The sequence below is a fragment of the Herpailurus yagouaroundi genome, unplaced genomic scaffold (assembly GCF_014898765.1).
Source record: "Herpailurus yagouaroundi ecotype Mexico unplaced genomic scaffold, PumYag 189, whole genome shotgun sequence".
NCBI lineage: Eukaryota > Metazoa > Chordata > Mammalia > Carnivora > Felidae > Herpailurus > Herpailurus yagouaroundi.
Genome location: NW_024412420.1, coordinates 2,283,602 through 2,311,055, shown reverse-complemented (window position 1 = coordinate 2,311,055; position 27,454 = coordinate 2,283,602). Strand labels below are relative to the sequence as shown.

General features: G+C 38.3%; 1 protein-coding gene across 5 annotated transcripts in view; it reads left to right on the top strand.

Annotated features, from left to right (window-relative positions):
• RPS6KB1 (ribosomal protein S6 kinase B1) overlaps window positions 1-27,454 on the top strand; it is a 119,887-nt gene that overhangs the window by 65,498 nt on the left and 26,935 nt on the right. The window contains exon 16 of one of the 5 annotated variants that reach the window (XM_040496937.1): window positions 6,556-6,878. The exons of 3 other annotated variants lie outside the window; for them this stretch is intronic. In XM_040496937.1, the coding sequence (XP_040352871.1) occupies window positions 6,556-6,571 (16 nt within the window). In that variant the 3' untranslated portion in view covers window positions 6,572-6,878. Of the gene's footprint in view, window positions 1-5,152; window positions 5,236-6,555; window positions 6,879-27,454 lie in introns of those variants that run through there. One more of the 5 variants, XM_040496936.1, reaches the window with a different exon arrangement.

The window sequence follows — 27,454 nt, the reverse complement described above, 5'->3', positions numbered from 1 at the left end:
TCTTTCATTCCTAAAGTTCTAAGTTTTCTTCTTAAGGGAATCTTAGGGAATCAAAAGGGTATCATTTCCCTTTGTCTTGAAGAACTTCTATTTCTATTAGTGCAGGGCTCCTGGAAATGTATTCTCTTAGTTTTCCTTATTCTTATAATGTCTTTACTTTCATTAATGAAAGATACTTTGGTTGGTAACTAATTTTGGTTAGATAGTTTCAGCATTTTACAGATACCTCATTGTTTTTACTCTCCAAGGTTTCTAATGAGAAACCCATAGTCATTCAAATCTTTGTTCCTTTGTATGTTATGTCTTATTTTCCTCTAGCTGGTCTCAAGATTTTTTTCTTTATCTTGAGTTTCTAGCAATTTTTGTTGTTGTTTAATTGAGGTATAATTGATATACGACATTATTGTTAGTTTCAGGTGTACAACGCAATGCCTCAGTATTTGTATATCCAGCAATTTTATAATGTTGTCTTTGGGAGTGGTTTTTTGTGAGTTTATCCTGTTTGAGATTCACTCAGATTCAAGAATCTCAGTGGATCTGTAAATTTACATCTTTTACCAAATTTTGTGGAGTTTTTGGTAATTATGTCTTCAACAACATTTTTTTTGTGTGCTCCAATCTCTCCTACAGTAGGTTGACTAATGGCTACCAAAGGATATCAAGACTTAATCCTAGAACTTAAAATATTACTTTATTTGGAAAGAGGGTCTTTGCTAATGTAATTAAGTTAGGGATTTTTGAGATAAGGCAGTTACGTTGGATTTTTTAAGTGGGCCCTAAATGCCATCACAAGTGTGCTTATAAGAGAGAAGCAAAGGAGGTAACACAAAGAGGAGAGGGCAGTGTGAAGATGGAGTAGAGGGAGAAATGACCACAAAAGCTAAGGAATGATAGCTACCAGAAGCCAGAAGTGGGCAAAGAATGATTCTCTCCTAGAACCTCCAGAGGAATTGCAGCCCTTCTGACACCTTAATTTCAGACTTCTGGCTTCCAGAACAGTGAGAAAATGGTTTCTGTTGTTTTAAGGCACATAGTTTGTGGTAATTTGATATAGCATCAACGGGAAAGTAATATACGTCCAATGTACCTTTACAGAGAAACTAATGTACCTTTCTGGAACTCCAGTGAATGCATGTTAGACCATGTGATACTGTCCCACAGGACCCAGAGGCTGTCTTCATTTTCTTTTCAATCTTTCTTCCCCCCTCTATTCTTCAGACTAGATAGTTTCTGTTGGTCTATCTTCAAGTTCCTCTATCACCTTTATCCTATTATTGATCTTATCCAGTGAAATTTTTTATTTTGATATATTTCTCAGTTTTATAATTTCTATTGGTTTCTTTTCCATAATTTCTTTTTCTCTGCTGAGAACTTCTGTCTTTCCATTTTTAAGCATGTTCACTTCTATCTTACAGAGCATAATGATAATAACAATGTGATATAATAACAAATATATATTTGGTTTCTGCCCCTGGTTCCTGATAGAGCTTCTAAAACCATTTTAATTTCCTGACCGACGGGAGTGATAGGAATATCTTACACAGAGGTTTAAACCCTTTGGAATTTCCTGGGTGATAGGAGCATCCTTTGTTCTAATGAGGTGACTCTTGGTTAGCTCCTGGATAGTTTCAGGATTGGGGCTGGTCATCAGAAATACCAAGCCATGATTAGTTTAGTCCTTTCAGTCCTACCCTCCATCCTCAGGAAAGGGAAGAGAAGATGGAGACTGAGGTAACATTGAATCATACCTACATGATGGAGCCTCCATACAAATCCCTAAACTACAAGGAGAGCTTCCGGGTTGCTGTACACATCCACTTGCCAGGAAGGTGGTGTATCCCAATCCCGTGGAAGCAGATGCTCCTGCACATGGGACCTTTTTAGACATCACCCTGTTTACCTCCTCATCTGGCTGCTTGTATTCATTATAACATCCTTTATAAAAAACTGGTAAACATAAGTAAATCTGTCCTGGAGTTTTGTAAGCCATTCAAGCAAATTCCTAATTCTGAGGGGATGATTATAGGCCCCCTTAACTTTGTAGCCAAGTCAGACAAAAATCTGGGCCCCTTGGGGACTCACTTGTTACTTGTGACTGGCATCTGAATTGAGGGTAGTCTTATGGGACTGAGTCTTTAAGTCTGTGGAGTCTGACATTAAGTTATAGGATACCCAGTTGTTATCCATAGTTGGAAAATTAGGTGATGTGCTTAAAAAAAAAATATTCATACACTTGGTGTCAGAAGTGTTCTCTGGGCAGAGAAACAGTTTTTCCTTTAGTTGGTGTTAGAGAAATGAGATTTGCTAAAATGGCCCTTGGCTCAAGGAAACATGTGTGTATGAAGAGAAAGGATGAAAGGATGGGGATGAGGAACCTCTGATCCCAGGATGGCTACCTAATTACCCATGGTATGAAACTGCAGCTGCACTGCAATCAGTTACTAAAGGTAAAAATTACCATTGGAATTTAGAAATGATGGTAGACCCAACCCCTGTAGAGTTGGCTTACTGTGGATATGTAAGGAAATGTAAAATAATAAGAAACATATTAATTGTACAATCCCTTGGTTATTGTTATCTGTAATATCTAAAGTGAAAGAGGGGCGCCTGGGTGGCGCAGTCGGTTAAGCGTCCGACTTCAGCCAGGTCACGATCTCGCGGTCCGTGAGTTCGAGCCCCGCGTCGGGCTCTGGGCTGATGGCTCAGAGCCTGGAGCCTGTTTCTGATTCTGTGTTTCCCTCTCTCTCTGCCCCTCCCCCGTTCATGCTCTGTCTCTCTCTGTCCCCAAAAAATAAATAAACGTTAAAAAAAAATTAAAAAAAAAAAAATAAAGTGAAAGAAAGTGTAGTTAGGCTTTGATTCTAGACCAAGCTCAGATTTTGATTGGTGTGAGCTTCGTCCACTAGCCTCAGAGCTGCCCACAAAGGGAAAAAATATGCCAGAACAAAAGAAATGGCCTCTAATACCTCTGGTTGCCAGCAAGGTAGTCAACATGGGGGGAAGGCAAAACCAAGAAACTACTGAGAACAGTGGGTATAGTGTAGGATTTGTCTCATTTTGTAGGTCAGTATCACCAGCTTTCTGAAGAACCTTTACTCAAATGGATTGTAAGAGTAACTAAATTAGGAGAAGTATCTTTGGCTTTAAATACTGCTGAGTGGAAGAGTTTGTTTGGGCTGGTACAGGACCCAAAGCTCACTGTTAAACAATCACAGATGGCTATACATGATTCAGACACACAGGTGGTTATTCCCAAGGGAACATTCATCCTGGTGGACTGGTTAAAAGCCACTGTGAAGTGTGTTTGTCTGAGAAAGCGGGGGACTGTCTAACTCCTCCTATAATTGCCAAGTGGAACCAATCCCAAATGAAGCAGCTGATGTGTTTTGTATGCAAGCCATGTGGGACTGGATCTGTGATGACTGGTATATTCACTTGATGAATATGCTCATTACTCAAGTTATGGTAGATGCTGTGATTAGGGAGGCCTCTGTTGTAGGGGCACTCCATGTAACTTTACTGTTGCAAAAATCAAACAACATGATGAAAAGTCCTATCAGATTTGCTGTATGAGCTTCCCAGTGTAAGTTTTACTGAAAACAAGATCTTTAAAGTAATTAACAAGAAAAGCAGGGAAAGACAGAGGGGAGAGTCAGGGGACTTGTCTCAGCAGAGTGGAAGTTTATGGATGGTTATTGAGAAAAGGGAGGAGTGTGGTGGACACTGATGATGTTGAAACAAAGGTGTTGATACAGCACTATCAAAGTTGGGTGGACCAGTGGGATTCCCGATTAGTCCCTCAATGTTGAAAGGCCCCAAACAAGTCTGCTTCATTTACCTCAATTTGGAGGAACTTAAAAAGCTAGAAGGTATAGATTACAATGAAAAACCCTACCCAGAATTGCTTGGGGTGATGGTTAGCTGTATTAATCAAGGTGAAGATTTAACTCTAGGGGCCCAAATCCTGTGGCCCAACCCCTGAAGCCATATGGACTTGTGTGGGTAATGTGATCAGGGGATAGAGAAATTTCTGGTACTCCTTTGCAACAGAGCTCCATGCACTGTGCTATGGAAACATGTTTATGAAGTCCTAACTTGGACTACAGTCAGATTGAGAAAATATATAAGAGTTGATGGGATTATAAAAATTAGAATGTTGAAGCAGGCTTTATGTAAAGAAATTGTGTCTCCTCTATCTGAATGTTTTATAGGAATGAATATTAGGTATGACTGGGGAACACCTTCCATAGTTCATGTTATAAAACCAGAACCTGTTAATGAAATCTGAATGGAAGCTACAGCTAAGAATGTAAAGGCTGATGGGATTAAGGTGAAAGTTTGGAGGAGAATTGATGTTTCAACAGGCCTTATGTGAAGTGATTGTGCCTCTACCTGATTGCATTATGGGGATGAATATCATATCTGATTGGGGAATATTTCAGCTACCTATTATTATAAAATAGAAGGCATATAAATCTGCCCTTCAAGCAATATTAATTGGACATGCTAAATGAAAATTAATGTTTGCATGAATCCAAACAATATAAAGTAGAAGCTGGAGTGCTGATATGGACAAATTCTTTGTGCAGTAACTGTATGTGGAGCATTCAATGGGGCTTATCACAAAAGCCTAGGAGCACCTCTTAGCACTGACTATAGGGACTTTGGTCTGGAGAATTTCCCTTTGAAGGGCAATTAGTAGGTTACTATCAGACATTAATTAAAATGGCCATTGTGGGGTGTCTGGGTGGCTCAGATGGTTGAGCATCCAGCTCTTGATTTTGGCTCAGGTCATGGTCTCACAGTCGTGGGATCGAGCCCTGTATCAGGCTCTATGTTGCGTGTGGACCCTGCTTGAGATCCTTTTTCTCTATCCCTCTGCCCCCCCTACCCCACTTCATGCATACACGTGTGCTCTCTCACTCTCTCAAGAAAAAAAAACCAAAACACTGCCCTTGTGACTAAAGACATAAAATAATCTTGAAACCTAAAATGCCTTTGGTGTCTTGGTTGATGTTGGAAAAACACTATACTGGGGAAGGCAGTGCCCATAACAGTTCCATAATAAAATGGAAGTGGTTTATTCAGGGTCATGCTACCTGTGGAATGCAAGGATGATGCATTCACAAGTAGGGGGCCTCTTTTCCCCTAGGCCTGACTTTGAAACTGTGTGAGGAGCTGCCAGATTCTGTCATCACTTGGATTGTGCCCAATAAACATCTCTCAGCTGACCAACAAATATCTCCTTGGTTCATGGATGGTAGTTGTAAAGTAAATGGACAACATTCTGTTTGGAAAACCACCACTCTGATCTGGAAGATAAAAATCAGCTAGGTGGGCTGATTTGTATACTGTTTTCTTAGCAGTGGTGGAAGAATTAAACACTGAATGATAACAATCTCTGTATTTCATTTTTTACATGGATGATGATACATTTTAATGGATGATGGCCAATGAAAACCTGATACTCTGGATCCTATTAAAATCCTCTGAAGAATATTGATTTTTATTGTTGTCTTCAGCAGTCAGTTATCTTGGTTGGATTGAGACTGCAAAGTCTATTTTGACTTTTTTTCCCTTATGGATTCTAATGTTAGGACAGTTTCCAAGGCCTATGCAGTGTTCTTTTAGATCTGTCCTACATTTGTACTACTCAGGGGCTAGTCTTGGAATTGTGCTTTGCTTTGTATTGCCATTCAGTTCTCAAGGAGTTTACTATGCTGCTTTGGGGTGTTCTGTGTATGTGTACTTCAGAAGTGAGCTCTGGATATATTCTGATTTGTGCACAGAACTAAGAGAACCCTTCTCCAGCTCTCTCCTCTGTGAGATTCTCTTCAGCCTCCTGCCTCTGTCCTACAGCTGGAATGATGGGTTTTATTCTCTAGGAGTTTTACTTGCCCGTGCCACAGCAAGAGGGAAAAATGGGGATCTCTTCCCCGCAACTCTTTAAAATCCAGGGACCCATTTTCTGTTTCTCTGTCTATAAAGACAGGGTTGTTTTTTTTAGGAGTTGTAGCTGCCACAGCCTCACTGGGCACTCACACGCCTGTAAAATTCTCTCTCCAACCACCCCCATTCCCGACACACACACACACACACACACACACACACACACACACACACACACACGTGAAGCTCTCTCTCATATGGACCCCTCTTCCAATTTGATTCTTGTCCCCAATACTGCTCTTGTTTACCTTTTCAGAATGCTCAGGTAGTGGCTTTTGTGTTTCATCCAGAGTGTTTAGTTATAATCAGCAGTGGAGACAGGTGTTAGTGGACTATTCCTTGGCTGGCACTGGAATCTCTGAATACTTATTTCTTAAATTAGCTATTTAATATCTGTCTCTTCTACTATACTCAATGTCAATAAGGACTATTTTGGTTTTATTACTGTATCCCCATGACTAGTACAATTCTTAGCATAAACTAAGAACTCAATAAATATTTATTGAACATATGAATGAATGGACACTTTTCAGATCTCATCTTACTTGACGTTTTTGTAGCATTCTACACTATGGATTGTTCTCACCTGGAATCTTTCTTCCCTAGGCTCCCATATTATTAAAGTCTACTGGTTTCCCCATTTGTCTAGCCTTCCTTTGTAGGTAAGTTGCTATTTCTTTATGAACCTTGCAGCTTTAGAAATTACTTTTGAAAAGGGGGCACCTACATAGTCTGCTCATATAGGCACACATAAATTCTTACTAATAAATTCTCAGTCACCATTTCATCATTTTAGAACCAAACAGATATTTGTTAACTGCATAGTGGCCCTCCTTTGCTATCTATCTTATTTCTGTTACTAGGCCCCATATAACTCTTTTTTCCCCTGCTTATCTAGTTTATTTCCTACACAAATTCTTGCTAGAGTATAATTTTCTAAAATTTAAAAACATGACTCTTGGGGTGCCTGGGTGGCTGAGTCAGTTCAGTGTCTGACTCTTGATTTCGGTTCAAGTCATGACTCCACGTTTTGTGATCGAGCCCTGTGTTGGGCTCTGTGCTGACAGTGAAAAGCCTGCTTAGGATTCTCTCTCTCCCTTTCTCTCTGTCCCTTCCCCACTCACATTCTCTCCCTCAAACTAAATAAACAAAAAAACCCACATTACTCATTCAAATACAAAAGGAAGATATTTCTAATATTTTATTCAATTCATTAATTAATGAGAACATATAAGATATTAAGACTGGTTGAAAGAGAAATTCAAGGGACAGAGAATTTATATAGTCAAAGGAATCCTGAAATAAATTTGTCAGTAGAGGCAAATTTCTGCATGGCAAGAGATATAAAATGTTACATCTCAGGTTATGTTTTTTCTAGATGGAAAACAAATCTCTGCCAGGAGATTTGTATTTATATGACTAAGAACAGGAATCATTTGCATTGCTCATCTGCAATTGCTTTGTTATCATTTACCTGTAAGTTAACCACTACCCCTGTAAAGTTGTAAAATAGCCTAGGCAATAGAAAGTCAAATCAAGATGCACATCCCTATACAATCAGGTAATTCCAGAGGGTCTGCTAAATTATATCTTGCATTCCAGTGGAAGGATCCCAGTAATTTCTGCCTATTTCCAAGTTTTGAATGTTTTTTCTTAAGGGTCTTTACCCTGACAAGAAAACTTTATTTTTGCTTTTCTATAGCACCAGTCCCCTTTTCATCAGAATGTTTTTTTTTTCCCTTCCTTGTGCCCAGTTATTTCTCTTACTTTATTTAAATCTTGGCTTCATCTTGCTTCCTTTGAACACAAATTTTTGGTCTTCCTTCTGTCACCCTTATGTGATGTGGCTGATCCTCAGTTCACTTGCTAAACATTTAGAGAGTAATTAGGAGTGTTAGTTTTTTATTTTAAGGTACAGTAAGGTGGTATTATTTTTATTAAAAGTGGTCTTTATTCGGGCCCCTGGGTGGCTCAGTTGGTTAAGCGTCCAGCTTCAGCCCAGGTCATGATTCTGTGCTTTGTGGGTTTGAGCCCTGCATCCGGCTCTGTGCTGACAGCTTGGAGCCTGGAGCCTGCTTCAAATTCTGTATCTCTCTCTCTCTCTCTCTGCCCCTCCCCTGTTTGCACTCCATCTCTCTGTCTCCCCAAAATAAATAAATATTTAAAAAAATTTTTTTAAATGGTCTTTATTGGTTTGGTGTGTGTATGTATGTGTGTGTGTATATATATATATATATATATTCTCAGAATATATATATTCTCAGAATATATATATTCTCAGTTTTACTTTAAGCTCCTGGTGTAAATTACAAATGATGTGGGTTTTATTCTTTTTTGTTTTTTGGTGTAGAAATTGTATCCATTAATTCGGGGTTGTAAATACATAGTACTTGTGTTATCACTTTACCTACCTATACCTATGGCAGATAATTGACAGTGATACCAAACTCATTCTTATTCAGTCTGAACTCAGCCTCAGATTCATTTGTAATATGTAAGTACAGCCATTCACTATCAATCAGTTGAAGTCGATACAAGGTGAACATGTGTTAAATAATACTTTTAGGAAAAATGTCATAGAGCAGTCTGGTTTAGAGTTGGCATATAGGGAGGTAATCTTTGTCTCTCTTTCAAAATAAAAATACCTTTGTTATAAGGTAATTAGTTGTATAAAGTTGATTATAATCTTAAAAAGTATGTTTTCCTTAATACAAATCAAAACCATAATATACTACCTTAATCCAGTGAGAATGGCTAGAAACAAAAAGATAAGAAATAACAAGTGTTGGCAAGGATGTGGAGAAAACAAAATCCTCATGCACCTGTTGGGAATATGAATGTAAATTGGTGCAGCCACTGTGGAAAACTATGGAGGTTCCTCAAAAGATTAAAAATAGAAATGTATGACCCAAAAATTCCACTACTGGGTATTTACCCAAAGAAAACAAAAACACTAATTCAAAAAGATATATGCACCCCTATGTTTATTGCAGCATTATTTAAAATAGCCAAGATCTCTGGGGCGCCTGAATGGCTCTAGTTGGTTAAGCATTTGGCTCTTGATCTCAACTCTGGTGTTGATCTCATGGTCGTGAGTTCAAGCCTTACATTGGGCTCTGCACTGGGCATGAAGCCTACTTAAATAAATATAAATAAATGAAAGAAAAGAAAATAGCCAAGATCTGGAAGCAACCCAAGTGTTCATCGATTGATGAATGATTAAAGAAGATGTGGTGTATATATACAATGAAACATTACTCACCTGTAAAAAAGAATGAGGTATTGCTATTTCTGGCAGTATGAATGGACCTAGAGGGTATTATGCTAAGTGAAATAAATCAGACGGAGAAAGACAGATACCACATGATTTTACTTACATGTGAAATCTAAGAGACAAAACAAAAAGCAGAATCAGACCTATAAATATAGAGAACAAACTAATGGTTGCCAGAGGGGAGGGAGGTAGGTGGATGGGCAGAATGGACGAAGGGGAGTTGAAGATACAGGCTTTTAGTCATGGAATGAATAAGTCATAGGGATAAAATGTATAGCATAAGAAATATAGTCAGTGGTATTGTAATAGTGTTGTGTGGTGACAGATGGTAGCTATACTTGTGGTGAGCATAGCATAAGGTATAGAGTTATCAAATCACTATATGGCACACCTGAAACTAATGTCAATATTGTGCATCAACTATACTTCAACTTAAAAAATATAGATAAATTGAAGGGTGCCTGGGTGGCTCAGTTGGTTGAGTGTCCAACTCTTGATATCGGCTCAGGTCATGATCTCATGGTTCATGAGATTGAGTCCCATGTCAGGCTCTATACTAACAGTGCAGAGCCTGCGTGGGATTCTTTTTCTATCCCCCCCCCCCCAGTTGTGTGCATGCATGTATACACACCTGCTCTCTCTCTCAAAATAAACATTAAAAAAAGTTTTTAAAAATATAGATAAATTGAAAAAAGGAAATATGTTTTCCTTTTTAGCTAAACACCCAAATTACCAAAGTAGATACATTTCTTTTTTTTAAATTTTTTAAAGTTTTATTTTTTTATTTTTATTTTTGAGAGAGAGAGACAGAGCAGAAGCTGGGAAGGGTCAGAGAGAGAGGGAGACACAGAATAGGAAGCAAGCTCCAGAGTAGATACATTTCTTATATAAAAATTTATTTGTATCATGTGCTTTAGTGGTTAACCATATGAAAAAAAAGATATGGATATATTAGCCTATTATCAATATCCTTTTATTTTTTTGTGACTTCACAACTTTTATTTGTGTTGCTTGTGCTTTGTCTTGAAAATTTCTTCTCCTGGGGCATCTGGGTGGCTCAGTCGGTTGAGCGCCTGACTTCAGCTCAGGTCATGATCTCGCAGTCTGTGAGTTCGAGCCCCACGTCGGGCTCTGTGCTGACAGCTCAGAGCCTTGAGCTTGCTTCAGAATCCTTGTCACCCTCTCTCTCTGCCGCTCCCCTACTCATGCTCTGTCTCTCTCTATCAAAAAATGAATAAAAAATGTTAAAAGATAAATAAGTAAATAAAAGGAAAATTTCTTCTCCCTTTGCCCCAACAATGGGCAGAGAGAAGATAGCAAAAAAATAAAAGACATCTCTCTTTATTGCACATGGACGCATTATTCTGGCTCACCTGGTGAAGTTTAGGGGGAGTCTTGTCACATTCTCAGATCCCTGTTCAGGAGACGGGTAGGTTACTGGAGTGGTATCACATGTGAGAGGGGTATCTCCAGGTCCTAGCTATTGGTCCTGTGCTTCCTGGTTCTCCATGCCTTCCTGGCCCTGCTTCCCTCAGTGACCTCTGCAGTGTATCTTTTTAAAATGTATTTACATTCCAGGTGCCTGGGTGGCTGTGTTGGTTAGGCATCTGACGTCAGCTCAGGTCAGGATCTCATGGTTCAGGTCATTAGTTTGAGCCCTGCGCCGGACTCTGTTGCTGTCAGTGTGGAGTCTGCTTTGGATCCTCCGTCCCATCTCTCTCTGCCCCTCCCCTGCTCTTTCTCTCTCTCAAAATAAAAATAAAATAAAATAAAATAAAATAAAATAAAATAAAATAAAATAAAATATAATGTATTTATATTTGATCCCAAAGTAATGTGCTTTAGCTTGAAAAATTGTTTGGTTTCATTAAATCTAGAGAGTTTGGGGCACCTGGGTGGCCCAGTTGGTTAAGTGTCCGACTTTGACTCAGGTCATGATCTCACGGTTAGTGAGTTTGAGCCCTGTTTTGGGCTCTGTGCTGATAGCTTAGAGCCTAGAGCCTGCTTCAGATTCTGTGTCTCCCTCTCTCTCTGCCCCTCCCCCGCTCACGCTCTGTCTCTGTCTCTCTCTCTCAAAAATAAACATTAAGGGGCGCCTGGGTGGCGCAGTCGGTTAAGCGTCCGACTTCAGCCAGGTCACGATCTCACGGTCCGTGAGTTCGAGCCCCATGTCAGGCTCTGGGCTGATGGCTCAGAGCCTGGAGCCTGTTTCCGATTCTGTGTCTCCTCTCTGCCCCTCCCCCGTTCATGCTCTGTCTCTCTCTGTCCCAAAAATAAATAAAAACGTTGAAAAAAAATAAAAAAATAAAAAAAACATTAAAAACATTTTTTAAAAATATCTAGAGAGTTTTGTTGTAGGTCAAAGAGGGTTCAAAAACATAAATTAGTTACCTCCTTTCTTGTAGAAGAACTTTTCAATAAGTTTCAGATGTGGCTTGTGTCTAAAAGAAGGATTTGGTGTTTTGTAGAAGAAAGTTCAGTACAGGAGGTATGAAGGATCTATTGGCTTGTTTAATGTTCTCAGTGTTCTTGGGGTGCCTGGGTGATGCAGTCAGTTTAGCATCTGAATAATGCTTCAGATTAGGTTCAGGTCATGACTTCGTTACATTGTGGGTTCAAGCCCCACATCAGGCTCTGTGCTGATGCCTCCAAGCCTGCTTCAGATTCTCTGTCTCCCTCTCTCTGCCCCTCCCCCAACCATGCTCTGTCTCTATCTTTCTCCCAAAAATAAACATTAAAAAAAATGTTTTTTAATGTGTTCTCAGTGCTCTTGATATATGCAGAGTAATTAAAAACATGGACTATGGTGGGGCGCCAGAGTGGCTCAGTCGGTTAAGCATCTGACTTTGGCTCAGGTCACAATCTCATAGTTCATGAGTTTGAGCCCCAAGCTGGGCTCTGTACTGACAGCTCAGAGCCTGGAGCCTGCTTTGGATTCTGTGTCTCCCTCTCTCTCTTCCCATCCCCCACTCATGCCCTGTCTCTCTCTCTCTCAAAAGTAAATAAGCGTTAAAAAAAATTAAAAAACAAACAAACATGGACTATGGTGCCAAACTTCCTTGGATTCAGCTTGGACAAATTGTTTAACTTTGCTCTTTCTCAGTTTCCTCATCTTAATGTGGTTTTTGTGAGAAATTTTTGTTTATTTACATAATTGTGAGCAACACATAAACATATACACATGTATGTGTTCAAACATATACATACTGTCTCATGTATGACATTAAGAACAATCTAAGAACATAGTAAGCACTGCACATCTTTGCTATTATATATCTTTTCCAATTTTTTAAAAAAATGTTTTTATATTTATTTTTGAGAGAGTGAGAGTGAACATGAGCAGGGGAGGGGAAGAGAGAGAAGGGTATAGAGGATCTGAAGCACGCTCTGTGCTGGCAGCAGAGAGCCTGATATGGGACTCCAACTCATGAACCGTGAGATCATGACCTGAGCCGAAGTTGGATGCTTAACCAACTGAGGTGCCCCTTCAAATTGTTTTTTAAGTTTATTTTGACAAAGGGTGGGGGGGGGTTGCGCACACACGCATGTAAATGGGGGAGGGGCAGAGAGAGAGGGAGAGAGAGAATATCCCAAGCAGGCTCCGCACTGTGAGTGCAGAGCCTGACATGGAGTTCAGTGCAGGGCTCAAACTTATGAACCATGAGATCATGACCTGACCTGAAAATCAAGAGTTGAATGCTTAACTGACTGAGCCACTCGGGTGCCCCATTTGTCTTTACAAATTAAACTTAATACCATTCCTCAGATGTTTACCAGTGCCACGTCTTTCTCCTGAAAGTATTAAAATTTATTTTAAATTTTGATATGGTAATTACTTGATTCTTTTGTTTATTTCTTAAATAGGTTTTTTTGAAAGAGCTGTTTGCTCAAGACAAGAAACTCTCAATTTGTTCAGCTCCAAAAAGAATAGATCAATTTGAAATATTCTTCATAAAATGGCTATATGAGGCAGCAAGTGCTAAGAAACATGAATTTATGAACATAGCCACATGCTTTTTTCCTTTCAGTTTGATTTAAATTTAATATCCTCCCACAATGGAAAATGATTTACAATAAAGAGATGAACTGGAAGGAATAGGAAAATGGAAACAAGATGTCATTTCTTTTTACTATCCAACAGATTTACCATCTGTTTTAAAGTGTTTGACCATCTACAGTAAATGAAACAAAATGCTTTTTAAAATAATGTAATACTTTAAACTATTTTTACTACCAAACTCTCCCTCCCCTGTGAACACATTCATTTTACTGAGTAAAGGTTTATTTAAGCTCCACTTACATCTATGTTGTTTTTAGCTCATTTCCTTTTTAAAAAAGCAATTGGTGAGTTTATTTCCCAGTTTAGCTGTTATAATAAAATATAAAAGACATTTCTGTTTTGGCCTCTACTATAGCATTATTGAAAGCTATGAAAGTCACAGCAAAATATAGGACAGCATAAAATTAGAAACTGCTGGTGTTTCTGTAGCAGTAGTTACTGCACTTGCAATTTCCCCCCTTCTTGCTACCAGCCCAAATCTGAGTCACCCCTGTGTACCAGACAACAAACCGTAAGTGTGTTGTTTTTTTAAATCTTTTTAAATTACACTTCTTTTATTTTCTTTCTTATTCATCTTCATTCATAAAAATGGTTAAGTAATAATAGAGATTATAGAGAACATAAAGAAGTGAATTTAATTTTTCTCATATAAAACTTTTATTCATTCAAACTAACTTTTTTAAATAACAGCTTTACTGAGATATTATTAACATAGCATAAAATTTACCCTTTTAAAGTATACGGTTCAGTGGTTTTTTTTGTGCATTCACAGAGTTGTGTAACCATCATTATTATAAATTTAGAACATTATCTTCACTTCAAAAAGAAATCCACTCCTCCATCCTCCCAGCTGCTAGCAACCATTAATCTACGTTCTGTCTCTATGGATTTGCCAGTTTTAGACATTTCATATAAATGAATCATATAACATGTGTCCTTCCTGTGACTCACTTCTTTCACTTAGCATATTTTCAAGGTTTATCCATGTTGAAGCATGTATCAACATTTCTTTCCTTTTTATTGCTCAATAATATTCCATTATATGGGTATGACATGTTCTTTATTCATTCACCAGCCAATGGACATTTGAATTGTTTCCCACTTACTGACGATGTTAAGACAATGCTGCTTTTAACATTCATGTATAAGTTTTTTTTAAGTAATCTCTACACCCAACAGGGGCTCAAACTTAGAACCCCAAGATCAAGAGTCACACGCTGTACCAACTGAAACAGCCAGGTGCCCCCCATGTATAAGTTTTTATATGGACATAGGGTTTTCATGTTTTTTAGTATGTATATAAAAATGGAATTGCTAGGTCATATGGTAACTCTGTGTTTAACCTTTTGAGGAGCTACCAGATTATTTTCCAAAGGCGCTGTACCGTCTTACATTCCCACCAGCAGTGTGTAAGGGTTCCAGATTCTTCACATCCTCTCTAACACTTGTTATCTGTCTTTTTGATTGTAGCCATCCTAATGGTTATGAAGTGGTATCTCATTGTGGCTTTGATGTACATTTTCCTGATGGCTAAGATGTAGAACATTTTTTCATGTGCTTATTGTCTATCTGTATGTTTATGTCTTCTTTGGAGAAATGTCTTTTCAGATGCTTTTTTTTAAATTGGTGTTTTTTGAAAAATGAAAAAACAAATTTAAAACCTATTCGAATGGTTTCTGGTTCATTTTACTAGTATAAATTGTCATAGCTGGTTCATTGAAAGCAAACATTTAAAATGGATTTACCTCAGGATGCTGTGCAGAAAAATGGGTGAAGGATAAACTGTCTAGACATAGCCCCACTTAGCAGGATAGCCCTCTTGTACTTCCATGTGCCCTGACCCATGGTGATGATGACACACATCCTGGTGGCATGCTGCATGTGTTGATTTAGCCTTGTCCACATTGTACTAAAGCGAAATAGGTGTCAGGCTGTCACCATTCACACTAATTTTTATTTTTTAATGTTTTATTTATTTTTGAGAGAGTATGAGTGGGAGAGGGGCAGACAAAGAGGGGGACAGAGGATCCCAAGCAGGCTCTGTGCCGACAGCAGCGACCTGATGTGGGCCTTGAACTCACGAACCAGGAAATCATGACCTGAGCCGAAGTTGAACGCTTAACCAACTGAGCCACCCAGGCACCCCTCACACAAATTTTTAGAAAGAAACCTTTACCAAGGGAGCAGCTTCGGACTCTGTCTTTTTAAAACCTTCTGAACTGTGGCTTGGAGCCTGCAGAGTAGACTGTGGCTGTGGATGTCAGTGCAACCATCAACATTGCTGTTCAAGAAATTGCAATTTACGTCCGTTCCAAGTTGTAAATGCTAGTCTTTTTTTCAATAAAAAGACCATTAACTTTAAAAAATGGGTTTTTGTCTTTTTTTTCTTAGAAGATTTTATTTAAACTCAAAGTTACTTAACATATAGTGTAGTATTGGTTTCAGAAGTAGAATTTAGCGGTTCATCACTTAGATATAACACCCAGTGCTCATCACAAGTGCCCTCCTTAATGCCCACCACACATTTAGCTGTCCCCGCAACCCAATTCCCCTCCAGCAACCCTGTTTGTTCTCTATAGTTAAGAGTCTCTGATGGTTGCCTCCCTCTCTGTTTTTATCTTATTTATTTTGCCTTCCCTTCCTCTATGTTCATCTGTTTTGTTTCTTAAACTCTACATATAAGTGAGATTATATGGTATTTTTTTCTTTGACTAACATTTCTCTTAGCATAATACACTCTAGTTCCATCCATGTCGTTGCAGATAGCAAGATTTCATTCTTTTTTGACGGCTGAGGGTTTTTTTTTGTCTTATTAATGAGTTTGACTTTATATATTCTGGATACAGTTTCTATATCAGGTATATGGTTTGCAAATATTTTCTCTCATTTTGTAGGTTGTATTTTACTTTCTTGATGATATTTTTTTAATGTTTATTGTTGAGAGAGGAGAGAAAGTGTGGGGGAGGGGCAGAGAGAGAAGGGGACAGAGGATCTAAAGCAGGTTCTGTGCTTAAAGCAGGTCTGAGCCTGTTGTGGGGCTCAGACTCACAAACTATGAGATCATGATCTAAGCCAAAGTCAGATGCTTAACTGACTGAGCACCCAGGCGCCCCAATGGTATTTTTTTTTTTTTTTTTTTTTTATGTAGGCCCTTCACCCAGCGTGGAACCCAATGTGGGGCTTGAACTCACTTGACCCTGAAATCAAGACCTGAGCTGAGATCAAGAGTCAGATGCTTAACTGACTGAACTACCTAGGCACCCCCATTTTTTAATGTTTATTTATTTTGAGACAGCAAGTGAGGGAGGGACAGAGAGAGAGAGAGAATCCCAAGCACACTCTGCACTGTCAGCACAGAGCCAGTGTGGGGCTTGATCCCACAAACTATGAGATCATGACCTGAGCCAAAATCATGAGTTGGATACTTAACTGACTGAGCCACCCAGGCACCCCAATATTTGATGTTATTTTTGAACCACTAACATTTTTTATTTTGATGAAGTCTAATTTATTCTTTTCCTTTAGTTGCTTATGCTTTTAGTGTTATCTCTAAGAAACCATTTCCTAACCCAAGGTCACAAAAATTTACTTCTATTTTTTTTTCCTAAGAGTTTTATAGTTTTAGCTCTTACTTTTGTGATCCATTTTGAGTTAACCCTTATATATGGTATGAAGTAGGAGTCCCAATTAATTTTTTTAATATATGGATATGTAGTTTATTTAAAGACTGTCTCTTTCCTATTGCATTTCCTTGACATCTTTCTTGAAAATCAGTTGACCATAAATGTAAGCATTTACATTTCTAGTCCATTGATCTATATGTCTGTTTCTATACCAGTACCATAACTGTCCTGATTGGTGTGTTTTGTGGTATGTTTTGAAATCAAAAAGTGTCAGGACTGTAACTTTATTCATCTTTTTCAAGATCATTTTGGCTATTTTGGGTCCTTTGCATTGCTGTGTGAATTTTAGGATCAGCTTGACAATTTCTGCAGTTTTGTGTAGCTTTCATATCTTTATGAATATATAAATATGTCTTCTACAACACATTTATATTTTAAACCAAATTATAATATTACATTTTTCTGCAACTTTCTTTTCTCCCCAATGTTTTATTATGAAAAATTTCAAACATAGAGATAATGAAAGAATTGTAGTAAACACCCAAACACACTGCCCTCTCCACCCCCTACCCCCAGTCTATATTCTACAGGTGACATTTTGGTATATTTCCTTTATCATGTAATAAGCCATTCCTAGCCATAGCCACATATTCTGTCTACTCCTCAAACCACCTTATTATTTTGTGCATTTTAAAGCAAATTACATTTATCAGTATACTTCACTTTTAAATATATCATCATATGTATTGTTAACTAGGTTCAATTTTTTAATAACTTTTTTATACAAAGTGAAATGCACAGATCTCGAGTGTATATCTTGTGAGTTTTGACAAATACATTCACCTGTGTAATCTTAACCCTTTTTTAAGACACAGACCTTTTCATCACCCCAAATATTCTATATTTTCCCACTCAATTTCTGTCCTTATCCCTTGTGAAAAACAACCACTGTTCTAATTTTTTCACCATAAATTTAGTTGTTATAGAATTTTGTGCTCTTGTACAAGGCTTCTTTACTCAGCATAATGCTTTTGAGATTCAGTCGTACTGTTCATTCATACTATTTGAGAATCATTCACACTATTGTATATTAGTAATTTTTGTTGTTGTTGCTGAGTAGTAACCATTGTATGATGCCCCATTTTTTAAATCAATTCTTGTATTGAATAAATTTCTACCTATCTGTACCACCACAAAGTTCAGATGAGGTTTTTGTTTACATTTAAATTACGATTGTTATACTAGTTATAGTAATGATTATCAGGAAGCTTTGTAAATGTAGAAATACTCCCTGAATTAAATAAATGCTTTTATCAGTCTTTCACATATACTAGAGATTTTGCAGACTAGTTGTGTTCATTTACCCTGGAAGGACTAAAATTCAAAACAAATAGCAAAGAAGTTTTACTGATCTTCCTAACTTGCTTTCTCTTACTTTACAGATGGACTTCTCAAACTTTCATGTGCATTTATTTATTTTTTTTAATTTTTTTTTCAACGTTTATTTATTTTTGGGACAGAGAGAGACAGAGCATGAACGGGGGAGGGGCAGAGAGAGAGGGAGACACAGAATCGGAAACAGGCTCCAGGCTCTGAGACATCAGCCCAAAACCTGACGCGGGGCTCGAACTCACAGACCGCGAGATCGTGACCTGGCTGAAGTCGGATGCTTAACCGACTGCGCCACCCAGGCGCCCCACATGTGCATTTAAATAACCCCAGTCACCAGGGGATCTTGTTAAAATGCAGATTTTGATTTGGCAAGTTTGGAGTGAAGCCCAAGATTCTGCATTTCTAGTAAGCTCCCGGTGATGCCAATGATGCTGATCCCTGGAGTAGCAAATATCTCCAGCCAAATTGCACTGCTTACCCTTCTCTGAATCTATCTTGAACTCCCATTTCCATGCCTTAAAATAAGCATGTTTAAAATACTTAGGACAGAAAGGAAAAGAATCCATAAAGTAAGAATAGGACATTATGTAAAAAGAATAGGCAGTTTTTTTTTTTTTAAGAACAGGCAGAATTTTTAAAGAATCAGATATTCTATAAATGAAAAATATTTCATTAAAGTTAAAAAATAAGACCTCAGTGGAAGGGATGGAATCTTCTTCATTTATTTATCTACATTATTCAGTTAGGACTTAACATGTTGCCTAAATTATTACACAATATTTTTGTAAATCTATGCTTCAGAGAATGACAACAGCTTACTCCTTCTTTGTTCATTGCCATATATAATGGGTACTAAATAATCTTTGATGGTGAAGAAATGAGGATGTTTGGGGCTGCAAACAACAGACAACCCACCTCAAAATGGTATAAATAATTCAAGAATTTGTAATCTTATCTTACATAAGAAGAATTCTAGAAGTAGGGAGAGTACATGGAATATATGATCAGGATGCTGGATCTATTTCTCTTGTGTTTCTCCTGACTTTGCCCTCCTCAGTTTTGTCAGCTTTGTCTTCATGCTTGCTTTCTTCATGATGGCAACATGGCTGCCACCATCTTTCAGTCACCAGCTGAAACAGCAATTTTCCTTGTTTATGTCCTATAGGAGATAAAAACCTATCCTCTAATCATGGAATAAAAATCTTTTAATACACAGTTGCCGGGGAAATGCCACTCATGACAATGGGATAGATCATCTTTGCCTGAGTTAGCATGCTACATGGAGCAAAGAAGTGAAAACCTGAACAAATTTTTCTCTTAGGAAGGGAATTAGAGGAATGAATGCATGGTACGCAACAAATAGTGGCTCTATGATGGCAAATTTCAGATCAAACAAAAATTATAAAAGTTTTTTTTTAATTTTTTTAAATGTTTATTTATTTTTGAGAGACAGACAGAGTGTGAGCGGGGGAGGGGCAGAGAGAGAGGGAGACACAGAATCGGAAACAGGCTCCAGGCTCCGAGCCATCAGCCCAGAGCCTGACGCGGGGCTCGAACTCATGGACCGCGAGATCGTGACCTGGCTGAAGTCGGACGCTCAACCGACTGCGCCACCCAGGTGCCCCAAAAATTATAAAAGTTTTAATAATAGCATGCTAGAATACAAATAAAAAATAAGAAAAAAACCCAACCAGAGTCCTTCTACATTTGTCTTCCTTTGTATTTGCTAGGACTATTTGGTTGCACATTAAAGAAAACCCAAGTTGAATGGCTTTAATTATAAAAGATTTTATTGGAAGATAATGTTATCATAGACTGAAAAATTACATTGGGGGCAGAATAGAGGTATAGATCTACCTCTGGAAAAACTAGAACCCAGGGTATAAAAGTCATCAGAGGTCTTTTTCCATCCCTTTTCTGCACCTTTCTGAGCAAATTCCTCTCTCTGCAGATTGACTGCCTCTGCTTCCCTATTCCACCCAAGAGCCACAAGATTGCTGATAGCTCTAGCATTTTTTACTTACAGCTTCAACAGCCATTGGGAAAAGAATGGCTCAAGTCTTTGTGTCCAAAGTCCACATATTCCTGGATATGCTCTGGTCCACCCAGTTTGAGTCAGATGCCCACCTTCAAAATTAATTGTGGTCAGAGATGTGGGGTTAGATTTTGCAAAATGGGTGTCCCACAATAATAATATGGATGGGAGTTCCCACAATAGCAATATGGATAGGATCCATAACAATATGGATACCATAGGTATCCTGTAAACTGATGATGAAAGATTTAGGATATTCAGTATCTTCATATTTTGTCCTTCACAAATACAAAAATGACACTTAGTGTAGAAGTGGAGAGGAGGGGCGCCTGGGTATCTCAGTCGATTAAGCATCTGACTTCAGCTCAAGTCATGATCTCCTGGTTGATGAGTTTGAGCCCTGCATCAGGTTCCATGCTCACAGTGTGGAGCCTGCTTGGGATTCTCTCTCTCTCTCTCTCTCTCTCTCTCTCTCTCTCTCTCCCTCTCTCTCTCTGCCCCTCCCCCTCTCATGCTCATGCTGCCTCTCTCTCAAAAATAAATAAATAAACTTTTAAAAAAATTATAAGGATATTGCATATTTGTGGGTTTTTTAACCATTTCTTCTTCCTCCCTCTCTTCCTTCCTCCCTCCCTCCTTCTTTCTTTCTTTCTTTCTTTCTTTCTTTCTTTCTTTCTTTCTCTTCTTTCTTTCCCTCTCTCTCTCTCTCTCTTCCAGAGAGAGACAGAGCATGTGTGAGTGGGGGAAAGGGACAGAGGGGAGGAGGGAGAGAGAGAAAGAGAACCCCAAGCAGACTCCACCCTCAGTGAGGAGCCTAACACAGGGCTCAGTCTCATGACCCTGGGATCATGACCTGAGCTGAAATCAAGAGTTGGACGCTCAACTGACTGAGCCATCAAGGTACCCCAGGAAATTGCATATTTGGTTACTAAATAACATCAGATTTCTAAGTGGCAAGCTGATCCCATGTATGTTATTCCCTGATAGAATAATTGGGGGCAGGGGAATGGCCTTTCTTGAATAAGAAAGGAGGAGCACCAAAAAGTGTCCACATTCAAAAATATATTTTGTGCTTTTATAAGTTAAAAATTGTTGTGGCTTAATGAGTCTGGGCCTATCAGAGTTGATACTTAGTAAGTGTATATGAAATTAAATATTTAAAATATCTTATATAAAAATATACTTTTGGGGCACCTGGGTGGCGCAGTCAGTTAAGTGTCCTACTCTTGAGCTCAACTTAAGTCATGATCTCACAGTTTGTGAGTTCAAGCTCCACATCAGGCTCTGTGCTGATGGCATGGAGACTGCTTGGGATTCTCTCTCTCCCTCTCCCCAGCTTGTGCTCTCTCTCTTTCTCTCTCAAAATAAATAAATAAATAACACTTTAAAAAATTAAAAAATATATATAACTTTTAAAAATTATTAAAAAGTAAGTGGTTAGAACCCAGCAATTGCACTACTAGGTATTTATCCAGGGGATCCAGAACATGCACCCCAATGTTGATAGCAGCACTATCAACAATAGCCAAAGTATGGAAAGAGCCCAAATGTCCATTGACAGATGAGTGGATAAAGATGTGGTATATATATACAATGGAGTATTACTTGGCAATCAAAAAGAATGAACTCTTGCCATTTACAACTATGTGGATGGAACTAGAGTGAAGTTAGAGAAAGAAATATTATATGACTTAATTCATATGGACATAAGGGAAGGGAAGCAAAAATAATATAAAAACAGGGTGGGGAGAAAAAACATAAGAGACTCTTAAATATAGAGAACAAACTGAGGGTTGCTGGAGGGGCTGTGGAGGGGGGGATGGACTAAATGGGTAAGGGGCATTAAGGAAGACATTTGTTGGGATGAGCACTGGATGTTATATTTAGGGGATGAATCACTGGAATCTATTCCTGAAATTATTATTGCACTATATACTAACTTGGATGTAAATTAAAAAATAAATGAAAATAAATAAATAAAATAAAATCTTTAAAAAATAAAATAAAATAAAATGGGCATATATTAGGGGCCATGAGCTCTAATAGTAGGAATTTATGCCAATAAATGTTAGCACCATTTATGAATCTCAGTGTCCATTGGTTATAAAGTGACATCTAAAATTATATTATGAAAAAAATAAAATTATAGCTTTATAATTTTATAGCTACTGACATGGAAAGATATTTTAAAATATCAAGTTGTAGACAATTCATGTAACACCATTCCATTTTTATAAAATAAAAACTACCTGTGTGTGAATAAATACGTGTATGCCCTGTAAGCATAAGATACATCTAACAATTTTGCTGCTACAGAGTGGAATTGGCTGGTGAGACTCTCATGTTTTACTTTATACACTTCTGTACTGGCTTAAATTTGGCAATGAGTGTGTACTTTTATAATTAATGACAAAGAGCTCTCCAGTAAAAAAAAAAAAAAAGAAAGAAAGAAAAAAGTAAGTGGTTAGAATTTAAGAATTGCAAAGACCTATATTAAAAAGTAAAATTCTTAAGGGGATCCTTGTGCACCTGTGGTGGGAATGTAAATTGGTGCAGCTACTGTGGAAAGCCACTATGGAAGTTCCTCAAAAAAATAAAAATAGAACTACCATATGATCCAGGTTTTCCATTTCTGGGTATTTATCTGAAAAAAAAAATAAAAAAAACAATTTAAAAAAGATCTATGCAAAAAACAAAAAACAAAAAATATATTCATCCCTTTGTTCATCACAGCATTATTTACAATAGTTAAGATATGGAAACAACCTAAGTGTCCATCAATGGATGAATGGATAAAGAAGGTGTAGTATAGATAGATACACAGAATGTATATACTATAGTGTGTGTGTGTATCTCATTATATATATATATATATATGTATATATATATATATATATACATATTTCATTTCATATATACACAATGAAGTACTACTCAGCCATTAAAAAGAATGAAATCTTGCCACTTGCAACAACATGGATGGATCTTGAGGAAATCTCCCAGGCAAAATAGTCAGAGAAAGATGAATACCATATGATTTCACTTATATGTGGAATGTAAACAGAAAGAAAAAACAAAACCCACAAACAAAAAAAGAATAAATGAAGCAAAACTCCTATGATACAGAGAATAGAATGGTATTTTCAAGAGGGGAGGGGGATTGGGAGTTGGGCAAAATGGGTGAAGTACAAACTTCCACTTGTAAAATAAATAATTCATGAGGATGTAATATACAGCATGGTGACTATAGTCAATAATATTGTAATGCATACTTGAAAATTATCAAGAGATTAAATTCTAAAAGTTAACTTTCTATGAGGATGAATAGTAATAGATTTATTGTGGTGATCACAACTACACAAATCATTATGTTGTACACCTGAACTCAATGTTACATGTCAATTATACCTCAATAAAAACATTAACAAAATAGAATTCTTCCTTTTTGCTGACTCCAGAAGTAACCTCAGGAGCATTTCATGGGTCCTCCTTTTTAACTAATTTTATTTCATTTTATACTTTTTAGTTAGCTTTAAAAAATAATTTAAAACTCAATATACTTTTATATGAAGCTAAACAATACCAGAATACATAAAGAAATATAATCTCGGGGTGCCTGGGTGGCTCAGTCGGTTGAGTGTCCGAGTTTGGCTCAGGTCATGATCTCACGGTTCGTGAGTTCCAGCCCTGCGTGGGGCTCTGTGCTGGTGTCTTGGAGCCTGGAGCCTGCTTCAGATTCTATGTCTCCTTCTCTCTCTGCCCCTCTGCTGCTCCCACTCTGATTCTCTCTCTCAAAAATAAATAAACATTTAAAAAAAATTTTTTTAAAGAAAGAAATATAATCTCCCTTTCCTTCCAATCTCAAATAGCTGTCTGGCAAAGCAATTTTTTTTTAAACGTTTATTTTTGAGACAGAGAGAGACAGAGCATGAACAGGGAAGGGTCAGAGAGAGAGGAAGACACAGAATCCGAAGCAGGCTTCAGGCTCTGAGCTGTCAGCACAGAGCCGGACACGGGGCCGAACTCACAGACCGCGAGATCATGACCTGAGCAGAAGTCGGACACTTAACCGACTGAGCCACCTAGGTGCCCCATGGCAAAGCAATTTTGACAACTTGGGTTACATCCCTTCACCCATTCTACATGGTTATGTATACTTGTACAACTTTTCTTTAAAAAAATAAAATAAAGGAAAGGAAAGGTGTGTAGGGGGGTGAAATCATACATTTGAATCTGTAACTTCTGTGTCTGGTGGACTATCCTCCAGACCTTTGTCATCCGATAGGGTAGTCTCTAGCCACATGTAGCTATTGAATACTTAAAATGTAGCTAGTCTGAATCGAATTGTGCTGTAAGTATAAAATTCATACCAGATTTCTAAGACTTAGTACAAAAAAAGAGAATGTAAAATACCTCATAAATAATTTTTTTATTTATTACATGTTGCAGTGACAGTATTTAGATATATTGAGTTAAATATATTTTTAAAATTAATTTCATTGTTTCCCTTTACTTTTTTTAAAGTTTTGTTATTTATTTTGAGAGAGAGAACGAGAGCAAGGGATGGGCTGAGAGAGGGAGAGAGAGAAAAGCCCAAGCAGGCTCTGTGCTGTCAACACAGAGCTTGATGAGGGACTCGAACTCACGAACTGGGCGATCATGACCTGAGCCAAAACCAAGAGTCAGACACTTAACCAACTGAGCCACCCAGGCACCTCTCCTTTTAGTGTTTTTAATTTAGCTACTAAAAACTTGAAATTACACATGTGACACATTACATTTCTATTGAACAGTGCTGCTCTGAACTAATAGATGAAGATCCTAACACTTAATAGTTGTATAATAGTCTGCAGTAGGGATATTTATTCCCCATTGATTACATTCAGGTTTTTGAGGCTTGTTTTATTTGTTTGTACATTATGTTGCTGTATCAATTATCTTTTGCTGTGAAACAAAATCATCTAAACTTAGTGGCTTAAAACAATGTTATTTCTCACAATTCTGAGGGTTGGTTGATCAGTTCTAGTTGGGCCAGCTCAGCTGGTCCTGGGTGATTTATGTTGGCCCAACTCATGTATCTGGGGGCCTCAGCTAGGATGGTTGGGATAACCAGAGGTTCTCCACATGATCTCTCATCCTCTAGGAGTCTGGTCTGGGCTTTGTGTTCACACAGTGGTGGAAGTTGTTCCTAGCAGCGAGAGAGAGCAAGCTCCAATGTGTGATTATTATACCTTCTGCTTATTCCATATTTGTACCCTTTATTGGCCAAAGAAAGTCACATGGCCAAGTCTAGGATTCAAAGGGTAGAGAAATAGACTTTACCTTACAGTAGGCAGAGACTGTACTTCTCCAGGAAGGAACAGCAAATCACATTGCAAAAAAGGCAAGTGTACCGGGAGCTATAGGGAGCTACATATATGAAATGAAAATCCAAAAGCTACTGCTGGAGAGCTGTGTTACGTTGAACTTCTCCCTTCTCCCTAAAACTAACATGGCATAGTCAGCAGGGGAGGCCCCAGTATAAGGAAGAGAGATCTGAGTCAGGAATAAGCATTAAGGCCCAGTGAATGCCTTGGACTCTGACCCATTACTTTAACCACTCCTCTTAAGAACTGAGGGGCCCAGGAAAGCCTTTTAAGGTTGGCAATATGAGGAAATGGAGCAGAAGTGTTCTTCTTCCTGAAATCTACAAAAATGAACCATATGCCTCAAACGTAACCAAAATGTTCCACCGAGTAAAAGTTAAGGTGAAATGAGTGGTAGTTGTGGTTAGAGCCATTGTCCCCTTAGTCTTTTAATCTTCTTAGTTGCCTATGAGTTTTCACAACTTTTACAACACTAGTTCCTCAGAATTTCTCATTAGAAACTTCAAGAACTACCAGGAGGGGGTCCTTGGGTGGCTTAGGTGCCCGACTCTTGATTTTGGCTCAGGTCATGACCTTGCGGTTTGTGAGATCAAGCCCTGTGTTGGGCTCTGCCCTGACTGCCTGGAGCCTGTTTGGGATTCTCTCTCTCCCTTTCTCTCTGCCCCTTCCTTTCTCGTGCTCTCTCTCTCTCTCAAAATAAATAAATGTTATTAAAAAAAAAAAAAAAAGAATTACCTTTAGGGTATTTGACCTTGCTGCTGGTATCTTCCATTAAGTCTCTCTGAAAATATCTTTGTTTCAAGATCTTTCTTTTTTCTTTTTCTTTTTTTAATGTTTATTTATTTTTGAGACAGAGCGAGACAGAGCATGAACGGGGGAGGGGCAGAGAGAGAGGGAGACACAGAATCTGAAGCGGGCTCCAGGCTCCGAGCCGTCAGCACAGAGCCCGATGCGGGGCTGGAACTCACAGACCATGAGATCATGACCTGAGCCAAAGTCGGACGTTTAACTGAGGGAGCCACCCAGGCACCCCTCAAGATCTTTCTTGAGGTGATTTTGCTAGGACATAATTGTAGGTCAACAATTATTTTCCTCTCAGACTTTAAAGATATTACCAGACATTCCTCAGAGATACTGCACGTTTGGTTACAGACCATGGCAATAAAGCAAATATCTCAGTAAAGCAAGTCAACTGAATTTTTTGGTTTCCCAGTGCATATAAAATTTATATTCAGGGGCGCCTGAGTGGCTCAGTTGGTTGAGCATTTGACTTCAGCTCAGGTCATGATCTTGTGGTTTGTAAGTTTGAGCCCCGTGCCGGGGCTGACAGCTCAGAACCTGGAGCCTGCCTCAGATTCTGTGTCTCCCGCTCACTCTGCCCCTCCCCTGCTTATGCTCTGTCTCCCTATCTCTCAAAAATAAACATTAAAAAAAATTTATGTTTACACTATACTGTAAGAGTATAGTTAAGTAAGAGTGCAATAATAGCATTATGTCTAAAAATACAATATACATGCTTTAATGTAAAAAATACTTTATTGCTAAAAAATGCTAACCAGGGGCGCCTGGGTGGCGCAGTCGGTTGAGCGTCCGACTTCAGCCAGGTCACGATCTCGCGGTCCGTGAGTTCGAGCCCCGCGTCAGGCTCTGGGCTGATGGCTCAGAGCCTGGAGCCTGTTTCTGATTCTGTGTCTCCCTCTCTCTCTGCCCCTCCCCCGTTCATGCTCTGTCTCTCTCTGTCCCAAAAATAAATAA